The 18,500-nt window shown below is 45.3% G+C and overlaps 1 protein-coding gene across 6 annotated transcripts in view; it reads left to right on the plus strand.

Annotated features, from left to right (window-relative positions):
* Positions 1-226: 226 nt before the first annotated feature.
* apba1a (amyloid beta (A4) precursor protein-binding, family A, member 1a) overlaps positions 227-18,500 on the plus strand; it is a 29,655-nt gene continuing 11,381 nt past the window's right edge. For 2 of the 6 annotated variants that reach the window (XM_040195747.2, XM_078087059.1), the window contains exons 1-4: positions 227-367; positions 12,660-14,269; positions 17,674-17,772; positions 17,877-17,916. In XM_040195747.2, coding sequence (XP_040051681.2) covers positions 12,716-14,269; positions 17,674-17,772; positions 17,877-17,916 — 1,693 coding nt within the window. In that variant the 5' untranslated portion in view covers positions 227-367; positions 12,660-12,715. Of the gene's footprint in view, positions 368-577; positions 718-12,656; positions 14,270-17,673; positions 17,773-17,876; positions 17,917-18,500 lie in introns of those variants that run through there. The other 4 variants (XM_040195746.2, XM_078087057.1, XM_040195749.2 and 1 more) reach the window with 3 other exon arrangements.

An 18,500-nucleotide genomic window follows, 5' to 3' on the forward strand; every position in this document is an offset into this window, starting at 1 on the left:
CAAGAACGTGAAATAAGAATAGAAAAAAATATGTAATATTGCAATGAGATCGATATCTGTTTGTTGTCATTATCTGTTTTTTAAGAGGCCTGTTCCACAATGCTGCAAATTCTTTTTTTGTCAAATGGATCTTGCAGCTTTTCAGCTCCGAGTCGATTTCTTGTTGCAAACTGCTTCAGCACCCGTCGTTCCCCGTCCGACGGGGGGAGGAGGGGCCGGCGACCACACACACACACACACACACTCACACACACACACACACACGCACACACACGGGCAGACAGCCGCCGCTTCGGGGAAGATGGAGGATGGTGTGGCAGTGGCGGAGCGGACCTCCAGCCCGCAGCGACCCCGCTGCTGAACGCAGGTGAGCTCTGCGCTCGTTTATCCCCAAAGAACCGCCGACTGCTCTCGCGGAACACGGCCCAAAACGGCTCCGTGGCGGGCGCGTTGCGAGCCGGGCTGGGTGGTGCTGGGTGGTGCTGGTGGGTGGGGGGGGGGGGGGGGGGGGGGCGGCGTATTGTGTCGCTTCTCTGTTTGTTGACTATTCGAGGAGTGGCTACCGGGGGAGGAAAAAAAAAAAAAAACCTGCGCTTTTCCAGAGCGAATAGCGCAACCGGTATTTTGGATGGAAGTAAACGCACCGCCGGTGTGCAGAGGGCTTCGTGCCCGGTCGAAGCGCCGCCGCACGCCGGGGTGACACGAGTGAAGCAGCCGGTAAGAGGCCCGGTTGTCGGCAGGTGCGGGGTCCCAGCGGGGATTGTCCACAACGCAGTCGGTGCATTTTCATTATGTCAAAAACAGAGACTCCATCTCGGCTTCCATAACGCCTAAATCCGACCCACACAGTGTCGAGCAGAGACGGCTGCTGCTGTTGTTGTTGTTGTTGTTGATGATGACAATGTAGATGCTGCAGGTTAGTGGATGTGCTGCAGCCCATCATGCAACAGGACGACACGTCCTGAAACCACACTGGACCGTCCATACCAAGTCCAACTGGAATCACATTGAGTCCAAATGCAAACTTAGTCTTTCGTTGAGATCATCATCATGTTGAGAGGAGGAATACATGTCTTGTGGGCAGTGGGGGGGTGGGGGAGGGGGGGGGTGACCTGGTCTCACTCACAACCCTAGAAAGACCAATGGTGCCCCACGGAGGCCTCTTTAGCGTCTCCAAGCGACGCTCCGGGCCTTTAGTGCGAGCAAACAGGGCCGTCGTGCGTGGAGGCAGATTGGTCCAAATAACCTCCGGGTGGATGCTGATTGTGTCATTGTTGTTGTTATTTGTTGTATACCTCTTTATTTATATTCGCACATGGTCGTTAATGTTCATGCTTATATTCAACCAGTTTCACGCTTTTGACAGCAGTGGAAAATACAGTTGAATCCCTTGTAGGTGCGCGTGCAGTCACGGGCAGTCGAGCTGATTGGGATTCTGGCATCGATCAAGAAGTGATCAGAAAAGCTCCTTTTCGTATTTTATCTTTTTACCTCTCAGCCTCTCGAGGGGCGTGGCAGGTGTCTGAGCTTGATTGACTGCGGGTGGCACGCTGAGCACCAGCAGGGGGAAAAAGGACCATAACACGGGTTCAATCTAGATGGCAACCCTGAGATTTACCAGAACTCTCGTGGGACTCGCTGCCTCCTCCGAGCCAACCACCAGACCAGGGTACATTTAAAAAATAATTAGACGTACGCAGGAAGGCTAATGTTGGTTGCTAGGTCTGTCGCTCTTGTTTTGTGTAGCGGGTTGCTGTCTCGCTCTTAAGGCATTTTTACGCTTTGGGTTCACGGCCCTGGTCCTGGAGTTTAGAGACTCTCAGTTCTGACCCTGGAGCAGCTTTACCATCTATCAGCTGGATAATCGCACTTAGATGTGAGGGGATGGCCAGGATGTGCCTCAGATTGATCTCGCTCAGTTATATATATAGAATATAAGATATATTTGGATATGTCATAGCAGGAAGAAACAAATATAAACAAAGGCTGGCTTCTTAGATTTCAGGGGGCCTGGTTTTGTGCATCCTAGCTCACTGTCTCGGCCTACTGAGTCATCATCACTGTCATTGGTAACAACTGTGTATCCCCTACTTCGACCAGTCCAAATGTCCGCTTTGATGAGGAATCATTTTCTTTTTTTAATTCAGCAAACGCTGAGCTCGAGGAGCTGGGACCCACACATTGACGACACTCATGGGTGACAAATGGGACAATTATCTGACTGACATGCAGAGCCGGACGCTGGTAGTGGGGAATGTAAATCGCACAGCCGCTCTCGTATTCCATTATTGGCTGAATTAATCGGTCTGCTTTTATCAGCCGTGTGTTTAGGGGGCACGAACCAAACTCAATGTGAAGGCTGATTGGAGACTCTTGGCGTTGAGTCAGTGAAATTGAGCTTACTTTGATTTTAGCGCATGAAGGTCAATGGCATTAATTAAATGTATTTATCTGTAGTTAAACTTGAAAGTGTTAAAAATTAGTGTCTGTGGATTCTCTGCATGTTTCAGGACCGAAACAATAAGTGGAAACCTGGAACCGAAAGCACGAAACGTGATGTACAAATAAAAAACACTTTTGTTTGGTTTTATAAAAACACACTAATGCATTATTCTGTTTTCATTATGAATCCAAATCTTCGTGGAACTGGTTTGCTCAATCCTTAATATCCGCTCCCCGATCCTGCATGAATGGACATCAAAACAGCGTCAAACAAACAACTGTTTGCAAACTCTTGCGCCCGCTCTGCCCTCATTGGACATGTCTGTGCGAGGACATATTGTGTCTCATCTGAAAGGTTCTCCAAAGGCACCAACAGCTGCCATCCCATGTGGGGTGTTTTTTTATAGCGCAATTAATCACATGTACCTGCCATCCATTATAGGAATCACGGACGCTAGAACGATGATTAGTGATATCCTTTAGCGCTCATTTGGAAAACGGGACTTTACGTGAGTGCCACGCGGTTATTGACAGGAAAATCCAAATTACAGCTGAAATCTGTGGACAAAAATGCTTGCATGTGGAGGACGTAAAATGAACTGTGAACGTGACCCTGACATTTGTTCATGGACATGGAAGAGGTAATAATGAGTCAAAACGTGGAAGTAAATACATGTTTTGATTGCTCCCTTCATCTTGTATTCTGTGAGAGCAACATGAACATCCAGCGTATGGCCATTAGGGCACTTCACCTCCTCACCTCTTTTGGCTTTTTAGCCGTCGCCAGCTTGGTTTGTGTTTATGTTTAAAAGAGCACTATTTCACGGGATTTGTTTTCTCCAGAAGCACTTCTTCACTTTCCACTTTGTCTAAAAAAAATAAAAGAAGACGTAGTTATTCCTGTAAATAGTCTACGGGAAAATCATTTCTAAGTTAGTCAGTCGTGATCTAATTTTGAGTGGTTGCTGTTGCTTCCATATAATAAATGGCACTTACTGAATATTGCATGTCAGTTATGGCGTGTTTCCACCGAGCGGTACGGTACGGTCGGTTCGGTACGGGTCGGGTCTGTTAACCATGATTTGGCGAGCGTTTCCACCGCTAACAGTACCCTTACTTGATAGGCGTGGTGTATTCCAGAAAGTAGTGATAACGTCACTTGAAAGGCGTGGTATATGACGGAAAGTAGATTCACGTCATTCGATCGCGCGAAAACTGAAAGCTAACCGCAAACAACAATGGAGGACATACAGACGACGGTTCGGATTTTTGGTACCATTCTCAACTTTTGGCAGTGGAGACACAAATAAAAGGGTACCGACCTGACCTGTACCGTACCGCTCGGTGGAAACCCGCCATAAGAGCTCTTAATTCTTTCTAAAAACATCATGGTGGAATGGAAAAATAAACCTATTTCTCTTCCGAGATACTGCGATATAGTGTGTGCTGCTTTCTTGGATGTTCGTTTAACAACAAGAGGACGGCTCCACCGCTGCCTACCAGCTTCATGTTCAGCCCCGTGTCTGTGTGAGTGGACCGCAGTCTGGAGTCCGCCGCACGCTGAGACAAAAGGAGGATAAAATAAGGCAGACATTGGTATAGGAGCCTCTCACCGCTGGCAAATGGCATCTCTATTTGCTCGTGACAGTTCCTGCTGATGTGTGTGTGTGTGTGTGTGTGTGTGTGTGTGTGTGTGTGTGTGTGTGTGTGTGTGTGTGTCTGTCAGTGAGCAATAGGTTTGATTCCCTGTGGGAATACTCTTTGGCAAATGCATGGGGAAATGGTAACAGGCTGAATCCATTTGAGGATGTCAATTTCTGCATCGTTGAGCCTTTGAGCCACATGCAGCTAGCTCACCTTTTTAAAAGCGCAGTCATGAAGGAGCGTAGCGGTTGAGACGCAGTCAGAGGACATTATCTGCAGTAGTCAAATGTTTGTTCTTTATTTTTCTGAATAAATATACATTAGCATAGAGGGTAACGCTACTACTTTAGCATAGAGGGTAACACTGCTACATTAGCATAGAGGGTAACACTGCACATTAGCATACAGGGTAACACTGCCACATTAGCATAGATAGTAACACTGCCACATTAGCATAGATAGTAACACTGCTACATTAGCATAGAGGGTAACACTGCCACATTAGCATACAGGGTAACACTGCCACATTAGCATACAGGGTAACACTGCCACATTAGCATACAGGGTAACACTGCCACATTAGCATACAGGGTAACACTGCCACATTAGCATACAGGGTAACACTGCCACATTAGCATACAGGGTAACACTGCCACATTAGCATACAGGGTAACACTGCCACATTAGCATACAGGGTAACACTGCTACATTAGCATAGAGGGTAACACTGCTACATTAGCATAGAGGGTAACACTGCCACATTAGCATAGATAGTAACACTGCTACATTAGCATACAGGGTAACACTGCCACATTAGCATACAGGGTAACACTGCCACATTAGCATACAGGGTAACACTGCGACAATACTATATATATATATATATATATATATATATATATATAGTGTATATATTTGTTGTTGATAAACATTGCCAGGCAATGTTACTATTAGTTCTGCCTTTTTGTATCAACCTCTGAACCAGAAAGCGCCACTTCAGTAGCCACAAAACCTTCCAGTTTTCTGAAGGTTTTTCTGCTGCTTTGAACAATGTCTTTTGATCAATATATTTATGGGTTGAAGGGAATCCTATGAACACTAACAGGCAATTTCAGTGATGCAGACTCTGCCCCTGAGTATTAATGATATGTTTGTCAGGTGGACACTTTTAATAAAGCCTGGTGAAAGCACAGTCAGCCCACTAAAAATAACGCTTTTACCACACGCAGCAGTCTGCTGGTATGGCAGCTCATACTTCTGTTTTTCTTGCCAGGCTGCACAGGTTGTGGCTGCAATGGTATTATGATACTATATGATATTAATATTAGATCCTTTTGGTCTCTGCGCAGGCACCTCCCCAATTTCACAGATGCTTGGCAGGTGGGTACCAAGGAGATTCTTCAGAGCCCTCCTTTCCTGTGCCATCGACATCCCATGCCAGGTCCTAATATTTCCATTACAAAATCTGCCATTATTAAGCTTTTTCATGAGGATGGAGAGGTTTGTCAAAGGTTTACAGTTGTGGGTGCACAGGAGGGTCTGAGCACACTTGCACAGATTATCTGAGGCGTGTACATCAAAAAAGCAACATTTCATAAGCCCCTACACAGAGAAACATTGGCTTCATTGTGCGTTCTTAGAAAGTCAATTGGACTTGACGGTGGGACGCCGGTGAGCGTCCATCTTCCTGCACAAGTGACTCATTGATTGATTGATGGATGTATACAGTAGGTTTCGTCTCCAACACAGACCACACAGAGGGCTGCGCGGTGTTGGGGTATGTGTTGTTTTACTCCTTGGCTTGAATCCTGTTGCATCTTGTAGTTGGTGGGCCAGTGCTTCTGCACTATCGTGCCATTTCCATCATTTATTCACCAACATTCCAATCAGTGACCTTTCTCTGAGCATCCTTTCTGTAACAATCCGCATGAACATCACATGGCTGTTTCCGCTCTGCTGTCCTCCATAACATCTCCAGTATTATCGTGTAAAGCCCCCACCGGTTGCTCTTCCATCAATAGCCCAGCAGCATGCTAAAACCCTGCTGCTCATTCAATACAAGAGGAGGTGCAGGAAAAATACCACCGGTACATTTCTAGATGAAATAAGGGTCCTCATGCTGTGGCATATTCTTGGTTGCTGCGTTGCTCTTTGCCTCATAGTAGTGGTGTAACAGACCCTGGTTGATCACTGATCAAACACGGATTCCTCAGCACTTACGTGAACCGCAGATTAATAAACAGTCCAACTTTAACCATCACTGTGTAAAACAGGGGTCTTCACTGTTTTTCCGGCCAAGGACCCCCAAACTGATGGCGAGATGGAGCAGGGACCCCCTATTCTACGGGCGTTTGGTCCGCCATCTTTTTTTTTTGAGCTTTGCTTTAGATGTGAAGATGAACGCGATCTGATTGGCTGGTGGCTGCGCTGTCGTATTCGCATGAAAGGTGCTGTGAATGAACCGGTGCCCAGCTTGAGAGCTGCTGTGTGTAGCTGAATGTGTGTGTTGCCGACTGAAAGATAAGGTCTCCTCCATCAATTTATCCGTTCGCTACAATATGTTGGATTCATGTTGATGTGTATTTAAAGACAATAAATACAATTCTTATTCTGAAGACATTTACATTTTGTGGGAAAAAAAATTGGTTTGAAAAAAATGGTCTTATCAACCAAACATTTCGCGACCCCCCTGCAGTACCTCTGCGGACCCCCTGGGGGTCGCGGACCCTCTGTTGAAGACCTATGGTGTAAAATAAAGTTTTACAAAAAATCATTATTCGCCAATATTCAGCAAAGTGTGCAGTCAGTAGAAAAGTTTTCATGCAACACTCAATCTATGACTATAATAAAGTAAAAAGATAACATCTGGAATTTTTGTTGGTTTTCAATGACATCAGAACAGATTTTTGAGATGAAGGCAAACAGAATAGTCTGGAGTCTTGTCGGCCAGCTACTATAATCAAACAACTTTGGGAGGCATCTGTATCTGCCAATATGAGAGGCAAACAAACAAGATCAGGGATCTCTAAAAGTTCCCTTTGTTCCCTTCGTTCTATTGCGCTAATCCGATATGTGGCCTCTGATCTATGACGCAATCCCAACCATGACTTTTATGATCCATTGCACCACTACTTCCTACTAATTAATCCCCTCAAGTTGTAACCTAATAATAGACTCCGCTTCCCGTCTTACCTTCTCGCATCTTTGCATGTTGAATAGTGTGAGACACTCGTAATAAAGAAAGAAATCCTCGGAAATACTGGAAACCTGTACGATAGCCTGTGGATTCTGCAGATGCTCGACTTTTTTAATTGCACACTTTTTCGTGGGGGGCTGGTGGGGGGGCGTTCGCCTCGTTCAGTCTCAGCTTAAAGCACTGTTTTATAAATCTATGTATTGATAGTGAGTGAAAAAAACAGTTGTAACTTCATTGCACCGAAGACGGATCAAGTCAACACAAGAGGAGATCAGACGATCCTACACCTGACTACCATCAGCATTTCTGTTTCCAGAGGTAAAGGGCAGACGATGGCAGCCAAGGTAGTGGAGGTAAGAGACCGATGCTGCCCCCCGGAGAGGTCACCTCCTCAGCTGCCCTCCCACCGGGAGCAATTACCCAGCGGTTTCCATGACAACCGGCAGGCCTGCTGCCACCGCCTGTGTTCTGAGGCTGAGAGGGAGGGCAGATAAAGCATAGCGATGCGCCAGCCTTAAATAATACATTTTCGTCTGCTAAACATCCCCAAACTTGTCATTACGCGTTACCCTGTCAAAGTTCCTACCTATCGCACAACAACGACAACACAGCAACACAGCTGTGTTGTCGTTGTCTTCCACACAGAGTTGAGCTGCTGTGGCAACGCTGTGTACACAGGTCAGCTAAAAGGTAGAAGGCATTACTCATCGTTTTTGAAAGGTCTGACTACTAACCTTTAGATAACCTTCAGGGAATGCTCCCTGGAGATTCTGTAGACGTTATACATATTTTTGAAAGGTTTTTAGAATGATAAAGCCATGGGCAGCTTTTAGGGACGGTCCTGTGAAGCTGACCTGTCTGCTTGGTAATGATGTTGAAGTTGGATGGTCAGTGAGTCAACGTGATCCTGTTTCCAACGGTCACTCCAATCAAAGCTGCTCAGAGGGCTTTAAAAACTACACATGCAACATCCCTCTGTCCCGAAACCCTGACGTCGGCTCAGGAAAAACTCCCTAGCAAGAAATGAATGTAGAAGAAAGCGAGAAGCGGAGTGATCCATCAGATGGGACAGAAGTGCACAAGATATCATGTGATAATTTAAAAGATTTACAATTCAGTCAATCCGTACCATAATGTGAAAATATCTCTCACCAAATACTTAGACACTGATATTGCAACGACGTAGTAGGGTTGACAATCCTGGTATTACTGGTATCCTTATATCCAATATCTGAAATGTTGTCTAGATCATCTTATGATTATCACAATATGAATATAATTTGGGTATATTGCCGAGCCCTGGATGAAGGCGGTGATATGTAATAAATTGTTAACTATATGTTCTGTCTTTAAACTTACTAATAATATAACTAATAATAACTAACTAACAAAAATGATCCAACATTATAAAAACAATGAAAAACCTTCAATTGGATTAATTCTGTTTTTTTATGTGTTGTTAATTTTAGTCTTTAAATTTCTTAAATATTTCCAGCCAAACCATGATGTATTTTCAGTTTACACATCACGTGTGAGAAAACACAGTTGACAGTGTGTGTGTGCGTGTGTATAAAGCATTTTACTCACAGCACTGTATAATCATAATTACACCCCTTGATACATATACTCTATTACAACAATAATCACTTTAAAATGTTTTATTATGCATTATACACACCGGCCGTTACCATCCTATTAAACTAATTAAAAATAACAGAAGATGTTGTAAAAAATATAAATAGATGTTATTATAATGTATGATAAAAAGATTGTAATGTATCACAACAATGTGAATTATAAATGATCCTTGTAAAGCATGAATACTTTTTATGAATGTTTATATGTGCAAGTATTTAATTACTAGTGCATTTTAAGTGTCTTCATAATGCACTTTACACATGGCCGTGTTACGTTTAGATTTAATAGACAATTGTCTACTTTAATTGTAGACTGCACTCGTGTTACAATGAAGACTCCTGCTCTGTTACAGGTTGAAAAAAAAGATTTTAAAAAAGCTACTCAGTCGTTTTTGCCTGATGACAGAAGGTGAGTGAGCGCCGTCTCACCACAGTACCGACGCCACGCTGCCTTTAGACTCCTTTAAGGATTTATATAAATAAGATAAGATGTACTTCATTTTAAGTGTGGTATGTCAAGACATAATGCGACACGTGCGTGTGTGAGCCATGAACTCTGTCTATACAAATTGTGGCCGTATAGGTGACATCGCCATTTGGTTTGTTGACAGCGTTTTTGGGCCAATTTCTTTTACATAAAGTGTCTTTACAGTGGAACTAAAGACAACCCAAAGCTGACCATTACAATTTTAGGCAACACAATGTTACAATTCCCTCTCAAGAAAGGAGTTTAAGTTTAGACAACCAGAGGAGGAATCAAATCCCATTCTAAATATAAAATGCAAATGGAAAAAAAATAGTTAAATAGAAATTTCTTCTTTGTGCTTGCACGGTAACTACCATTTCCTTTTCTAAATGACCTCTTCCCTGTATTTTGCAACAAGTACTAATTTCTGAATGAGACTGAGCAGTGTTTTCTCCACTGACCTTAAATGAAAATGAATTATGCACAGAGCTCCATGCTAAAAGAGGAATAATAAAACAAAAGCAAGTTGTACATCCACGCATCATTTTCCCTCTGCAACAACACGCCTGTGTTTATTACATTACTTCAGCCAATTGAATAAGCATATTAACGTAATAAAAAAAACATTGTCGTGATATGATACTAGTAAACACTTAAAGACCACAAGCCTTTAAATCCATGTTTATTACATTCTAACTACCATCTCGTCATCCTGGCACTCTAGTCAGGAAGGAAAAATCTTTTTTCTTTTTTCTTTCTTCACTTTGTCAGATTTCTCTCTCATGCATGTAATGTCATGTGGAATTACTTGTACGTGGCATAAAGCCTGTATTGACATTGGCTAGTATTACTTTTGACAAGATCATATCCTGTCTTATAATTCTCATAGTTGGCATATTTTATTATCTTCTTACACCGCATTACAATAACTGTTCATAATGCATTATAAATACCTTTTATAACACATCACTATCACAACCTTTTTGCACTGTATATTACTGTATATTATGCTCATGAATATTCATAACGCTTCGTAAAAATAACCGCAAACCTTTGTAAAGCATTTTATAATGACCGCAAGTCAAGTATCATAATACTTCTTGGAAATGGATTATAATGCCTGCTACGACGCAATTTTATGGGATCATAAATGAGTTTCTGAAGACACTGTATAATTCATTCTCCATAGAATGAGTGTGATGAACATTGAGGCCTCTAGGGGCCACTGCCGCTGCGGCCCCGGTGCCCTTTTGGGGGGAAAATGTGGAATTCTGAACCTCTGATCAGACGAGAACTTATAAAGAGTCAACTGGCTCGAGTTTAAAAATGATCAAGAATTTAATGACTAACAGTAAGTAATAAGCAATACAGTTACAAAGTAAAATAAAGTATGAATAGTATATTATTATTTTGCGAAACAGAGAAGTCCCCTCGTCCAGTCTCATATGACCATCAAATTGCTTCACAGGAGGCTTCTTTCTGCCTCTTCTCCAACTCTTTCAATCTCCCGGGGGGGCGTGTCCCTCGTGCTGCCGCCGTATGTGATTGGCTGCACATTCGAGCTCAGCTCCTCCCTCGTGAATTGCTTTCTGCTCCAAAGCATCACATGACTCCCTGCTGGCTCCATCTGATGGTCGAATCTGAAATCCCTCACTGACCTGACCAGTCCGTGTTCACTTATTACGACAGGACATTCAATGATCGCACCTTTGGCTTAAAGCTTCATCATGTAACCATAACATAGCCTGCATAATAACATCCGATTTCATCACATCTTAACCATTGTGTTAAAATCACAACGTTTGCCTCGCAGGGCTGCTGTTCATCCTTTGCTCATTCACTACCTGACAGGAGAAAAAACCCTCTATGGGGATAAAATTGGGAGAAAAGGACGGCAACTAGCATCCGTCCCCAGGTTTTAACATCACATCGTGACAGGATGTTTATGTGTACAGTAATTATATGACTTGAAATATTTAAAGATTTATTAATTGTGTTTGATTCATATTGCAATTATTTCATCTAACATGCTAATGTAATAACTAATAACACACAAACTACAAATCTATCACTGAACATCACTACATGTATTATACTTTCTACTACTAGGTGCGCTCTACTGCTTAAATCCGTAACAATAATCGTGCTGAGAAACGAAATCTGCCGTCTTCTGAAATGGCAGTTTAGTGAGTTTAATGAAGTGGCTGCAGCACACGGGGCTGTTGATGCTGACGCTGCGTTGATGAGTGGGAGCAGCCAGGGGCCTGATGGAGGCACATGCAGGTGTTATGTGTGCACATGTGACCGCGCTGACACGGCGAAGTCAGGTTGCAGTTTGACACATTAAGGCTTGTTTTTGCCGATTGTAGAATGCCACAGGATTGTCCTCATTTTGGCAGCTATGGTTCCTTCGTCTCAAAATACATTTTTAGTTTCTTTCTTGATCAGATGCCTGAAGTACGGCCCGTGGTTAACATAAGCTAAAAAGCTTTTCAGAAAGGTTTTGTTCTACCACATGAGATACTTCAGTCAGAGCTGCTATCCTGGCTGCTAACAAGTGGTTTAATATGTCACAACCAACTTTAGCTCCGGGGACACGAACTCATGTGACTGGGCTTTAGCTTGTTTGTAGCCCAACGTTAGCTTCTTGTTCGACGATGGCCTTCACGCTTCAAATATTGTAAAAGTCTTGCTGAAAACGTATCTGTGATCATCTAAAATACAACGGAAAAGTAATTTTCTTTTTGTTGAGTGAACCACTGCAATGTTGCATCACAAAATCCCTCTTTAGTTTTTGTAGATTTTTGATTTTTAGATTTTTTTTACGTGGATAAACAAAAGTCAGAGAGGAAAGTTCTTTTCTTCAGCCTTTTAGGGATTTTTAGTACCTGGAAATGTATCTTCTTTCAATTCAAGTTATTATTATTTCTTATGACAGCCATGTGGGCTCATCTGGCCAGGACACGTATGCCGCCTTCATTGACACGCTCAATTCAAGTCCAATTCTAGTGCAAACTGCTCCAAAAAAGAGGCTATAGAATACAAATGGCTAAAAGGCTAACAGGTTATGGGTTATAGGCTATGGGGTTAGGATGCCAGCTACATTATTCCATTCTGTAGTGAAACTTCCAGCTCCCCCTATTTTGCAAGAAATCCCCAAATCTGTGCCAGACTCTGGTGTGAGCATGAACCAGACATTTCACTCATACCGTAACTCAGTCTCCTTACTCACGTTGTCTCCCTTTCTCTCTGCCTCTTTCCCTCTACCCAGCAGCCCTGACCTCTCAGCCCTTTCTACTAAGTCGTTCAACTCACCGGAACCAGGCAGCCATGAACCCCCAGGAGACAGAGCTCGGCCAGGAGGTCACGGAGGAGGCCGATGCGGTGCATCGCCATCGTCACAATAACCACAGCGGCCGCTCCCGTAACCACAGCAGCCAGGAAAAGCGCTACAGACGCGTTGAAGCCCCTGCTGGAGGCAGCGCCGGCAGCAGAGCGAGGGTTCCCCAGCAGCGCAGGCCTCAGGAGGAGCAGGATGTGGAGGTGCAACAAGGGGCTCAGGGGTCTCCGCAGCCCCGGCAGCCCATTCCCCGACCCGCGGTGACGCGTTACCGCCGACAGGGGGACAGCGAGGCCCGGATCAGAGCCCAGCAGCAGAGGCACAGACAGAGGCAGCAGAGGGAGGCGGAGAGGGCTCAACAGCTGGCACGGCAACAGGAGAAGCAGCACCGCGCTGAGATGAGCCGGGAAGACGAACGAGAGAGAGACGACTCGGTGCTCGCCCGCTCAGCGAGCACCGAGAGCGGCTTCCACACTCACACCGACCGGGCAGAGGGGGACGATGGCCTGGTGATCATGTCTCACGAGCCGGAGGGGCAGCCGGAGGTTGAGGACGAGGCGGGGGACTACGCGGTCCAGCTGCGGCCGGAGGCGGAGGGCTACACTGAGAGTGCCGAGGCTGAACAGCAGCACCTCCATCTACACCCTAACCATCCTCCTCAGGCCGCGCCACGTGAACCCCTGCCTGACATCCAGGACCTGCACAGGCCGGACGAAGCAGAGGAGATGCTGAGCGCTGGCTACTCCAACTACGTCTACACCACCGGAGGAAGGGCAGAGGTGTCCGCCGGCCAGAGCTTGGAGAGTTTAGATGGCGCCCTGGCGGACGAAGCCTACTCCGACCCGTACGACATTTACTCTCTCTCAGAGCACGTTTACGAGGAAATCCGCGACGCTCCCGCGTCAGTTTCGTCTGCCGCAGGCGAGGACACTGAGTCACTCAGACAGAGGCGCGCCGGCTTTCAGCTGCTGGAAGGCCGGTCGGGAGACGGGGACTACCATCAACAGGAGGCGGTGGGTTCCCGTCTCCGTCACTATGACGAGCGCTCCGATGGAGAGTCGGACAGCCCGGAGAAGGAGGCCGAGTTTGCCCCGTACCCGCGCGCCGACAGCTGTGACCGCGAGGAGGACATCGACAGCATCGTGGCGGAGGTCAAAGAAAGCCTGAGCTCTCAGAGTCTCCACCGTGCTCTGGAGGACACCATAGATGAAGAGAATGAGCGTCAGCAGGGTGAAGAAGTTACCCCAAGACACGAGTGCCAAACTGACTCAGACAGAAACCACAAATCATCCAGCCCAGCGAAGCCAGCCGGCAAAGAGGCCGCGAGCCCCTCAGAGGAGCTTGTAGCAGTGAGGAACAGTCAGGAGAAGAGGGACGCCATATCCCTGGCCATCAAGGACATTAAGGAGGCCATAGAGGAGGTGAAGACCAGAACGGTGAGATCTCCATACACACCGGATGAGCCCAAGGAACCCATTTGGGTAATGAGGCAGGACCTGAGCCCCACTGCAGAGTGTGACCTGACGCCATCGCTGGGGGGTGATGTAAGTACGGCAGCTTGGGCTATTACCGATCACGTTGTGTTGGATGTTCTGTCGTCTTCGGTGGCATCACAGTGGTACGATTGGGCCAAAAGACTGGAACACTTGTACCATCAACAGTATCCGCCACGCGGGACAAATCGTCACAACAAATCACAGTCAGTGACCGTTAAACAACCAAACCAAACTGGCCTTTTAAGGCTTTAAGGCAGAGGTCTTCAACAGGGTGTCCGCGACCCCCAAGGGGTCCGCGAAGGTACTGCAGGGGGGTCGCGAAATTTTTGGTTAATAAGACAATTTTTTAAAAACATTTTTTTCCCCCACAAATGTAAATGTCTTCAGAATCAGAATTGTATTTATGTTCTTTAAATACACATTAACATGAATCCAACATATTGAAGCGAACGGATAAATTGATGGAGAAGACGTAATCTGTCAGTCCGCAACACACACACATCCAGCTTCCCTCAGCAGCTCTCAAGCTGGGCGCCGGTTCACTCACTGCTCCTTTCATGCGAGTACGACAGCGCAGGCACCAGCCAATCAGATCGCCTTTATGCTCACGCCTAAAGAGCGTGAAGCTCGAAAATAAAAGATGGCGGACCAAACTCCGTAGAATAGGGGGTCCCTGCTCCACCTCGCCATCAGTTTGGAGGACATTGGCTTGAAAAACGTTGAAGACCTCTGCTTTAAGGGATATCAAACCCCTGAAAATGATGCTGATTATTTCAATGGCCCCCTGTGTTTCCTTGAGTTCCTAAAGTAAGCTTCTCTCACGCCTCCACAGTGAAAGGGAAATTGAACTGAAGTAAATTGGGGCAGCGTTAACACGTCTGCACCAACAAATAGCACGCCTTCGCGCGAGACTGCGAAATCTCACTTAGCCAACAGACAGTAGCCCAAAGCAACATACACGCCTTCTGAGCCATTAACACCCTCTGCTAGGTTTCGCTGGCTCCCTGTTAACATTTAGGACGCTGCTAGATTGGGCCTTCAAATCGAGAAGCTAGATTTTATCTCGTTCATCTCGGTTTGCAGACATAATCCATCGACACGTTCTGAGTGTTGTTAATTTTAGTTTATTTGTTACATATAATGTTTTGTTCCCAGTGGAACCAACTCTCTCAACCCGTTCGCTCTCCGCTCAACGCCTACTGTCAGTTGTTACCATTTCACCGATATAGGTGCGCACAGGCCCCAGCAACAGCACCACCCAGTGTACAGAATAAAATAAAGACATTTGATGTGAACATTTGGCTCCTGCACTGGTAAAAGCTTTGTTTTTATTTATTCAAACCATACTGCAGCTGGAGAAAGCATCCGTTTTATTCCAGTTATTTTAAATAAATTCTTATGGATAGTTTCAATCCGCTTGGGCCGGAACTCCATCCAGCAGCTTTGGGATCATGCAGCAATGCGCACTGCAGGCCGGGCCTCATCATTAGGGCTTTACCCACACTAGTGAATGCCAAACATTAAAGCCATTATTATTTCTTCACATTGAGGCCCATCCGCCTCGACTCAGTAACCCTCACGTCTTCATAGGGCCGCCCAGTCGTTTGGGCAGTATGTTCCTTCTCATCGGCCATTGTTCTCGGCCTGAATAGAGATTGCATCCATTTGGTATTCGCATCCCTTCTCTTGTCTCCCCCTCCTTCCCGATGATTTATTCAGTGAGGGTGAGAGAGAGAGAAATAGGTAAAGGGCAGGGCGAGGCCTGAATAATTCACGCAGTATCCGATAACAGAATGACATCGGCTGTTTTTCTGTTTGGATCACTGCGATCGCTCCACCTTCCAGCGCTTCTGCTTTAAACTTCACCTTCTGACCGATGCGTCCTCAGCATTAAGCGTAAATTCATTTGACGGATGAAGACAAAAAGTCCCGCCGCCAAAGCGCATTCAAGGCCGATGCACAGAGAGACGCCGGGACTCGGCCTGTTGACTGCCCGACTGAGCCCGGTCACCTGAGCAGGTCACCTGAGCCGCTGAGTCGCGGTCCGTACGCAACCGCTGTTGCATTTTAAGCCTTCGCCCCAAACGCCAGTCCGTCCGTGGCTTCTCGCCGTTGGCTTCAGCCGGGTTCCCGTGCACTCGCTGAAAGCCATGGAAAACTATTGGATGTATCAGGTGGAGAAGCTGGAGGAGGAACAAGCCAAGCAGAAGCAGCAGACGGAGCAGCGGGATGGAGACGAGGTGTGGGCAGGCGGAGGAGTTTCTCCTGTGTTTCTTTTACATTGGCGTGTTGAAGTGATGTATTTCTAGCTGTGGTGGAACCAATTGTCACTTGTGTGTGTAGAGGGTTCTTCATCATACGCAATGACCTGATTGTAAGACCTCTCATCTCCTTTGAAAGCTTATTTGAGGATTCAACAAGAAGTTTTCTTTGTTTGTCAACGCACGGCATTCTTCCAACTGAGATATTGTTGGTCTCAGCCGATAGAAAGGACTTTATAATAACGCACCTGTGGAAGCCTGCGATAACAACAGGGGAGGAAATACTGTTCTGATCTTTTAGTTCAGACAAATAAATCCACACTATGAGGATTTAAGTCACAAACTGCATTTTTTACCGGCCTAATGACTTAATTACATTCATATTACGATGCAGCCCGTCATCACTCCCAAGTCCACTAATGCACGATGGTTCCCCTTCGCCTCCGTGTGAGACGCACGGGACCTGCAAAAGATCCCAATGTAAAACCATTTGCTTCATTATTAGAAAGTAGCAACTGACGTATGAAGAGTAAGAAGATCCACTGAGGGAGGACGTCATGGATCGTTGGGTCAAACTAACACAGCACTTACTTAAATAATACATGTCTTACGTATCAATACGTTTCCTGTGATTGTTTTAAAAGACAGAATAATTACAACGCTAAACATTTTATTCACAATATGAAAGGATCATAACTACTGTTAAAGGAATAATAATATGTATACATTTTGAAATAATCCAGACATCAAAAATCCTCTGGGACACAAAATAAAAAATAAAAAATTCATCTTTTTCGTTTTTGCGGTTAAGGTGTCTGTGTTATGACAATGTCCCACTCAGAGGTCATGTGTTGGGATCTTGTGCAGGTCTGCATTTTGTATTATGGTTTTCTTACCCATTCCCACTCTGAGCCGAGGTGAGATGTGTCGCTGATGCTCTTTCGCAATGATACAAGTATTCTGCCGTATTCTTGTCTTTTACACCTGCGCACAGGTCCGTTAATCACTGTGAGTTCACATCACGCCGACGAGCACGGGCCTAGCGTGTCCTCGGGTGCGCAGTTAAAAAAATTCAAATTACAACTCTGTAGCCTTGAGTTTTCTCATCATCTTTCCTTAATTTGACGTTGCTTTTGCCCAGAAGTTTTTTTTCAATTCTGTACTTTTGTCTTTGTTTGTTTCTGCCTGCAGTCCCCGGGGTCGAGTTCGCCCTCCCCGCCAGGAGCCGAGTCATCCACTAGACATCTGCTGCAAGAAGACAGCTTTGAATCTTCCCCCTCTAGTAAAGAGGTGCGTGTCTCTTTTTTACTCCACATTAGATATTCTAGTCCAATCCTCACTTTGGCGCAAAAAATGAAAGAAATCCCTCTGCTCTCTTTTTTTTTCACGAATAGTCCCGGAGAAGCCTCGCGTCCTTCCCCACGTATGTAGAAGGTGAGTGCTCCCTAACCTGGGAGCGGGAGGGGAGGCGTGCAGGGAGGTGAAACACACGGTCTGTGACACATCTTTAGTATTTGTTATCAGACGGAGGTGCAGCCAGAGTAAAGCACGTAGGGAGGCCTCCATGGAACTGCACCCTGCTTTCTGCACGCCAGAGGGCACTTTATCAAGCTTCTCCAAAGTCGGAGGTCATGCTGCATTTCTTCCCAACTTACTAAACGGGGCATAAAGTTTCCACTTCTAGGATTTCTTAACTGGAAATACAGTTGCTTTTTCCTCTTGCTCTTAATGGTGATAATACTTCATTGTTGGTTCCTGGACGTTATAACGTCTCTGTAGTAACTGGAAGATGCAAAAACACTAGTTTCCTTATTAGTCTTTTGGTTATTTTTTATTAGATGCAAAGCGCTGGAAATATTTCCAGGAAAAAATATCAATGACTTAATATTGAAGGCCATACTTTGAAACAAGGCTGTGTGTAAAAACTAAATTAGGGCTGGTAAATGCTTTAGGGGAGACACTTCAGGGTTCACCTATTTCCCCAGTTGATTACTAACAATAAAACTAACTTTTTTCTT

The sequence above is a fragment of the Gasterosteus aculeatus genome, chromosome 13, assembly GCF_964276395.1.
Source record: "Gasterosteus aculeatus chromosome 13, fGasAcu3.hap1.1, whole genome shotgun sequence".
NCBI classification, from domain to species: Eukaryota; Metazoa; Chordata; class Actinopteri; order Perciformes; family Gasterosteidae; genus Gasterosteus; species Gasterosteus aculeatus.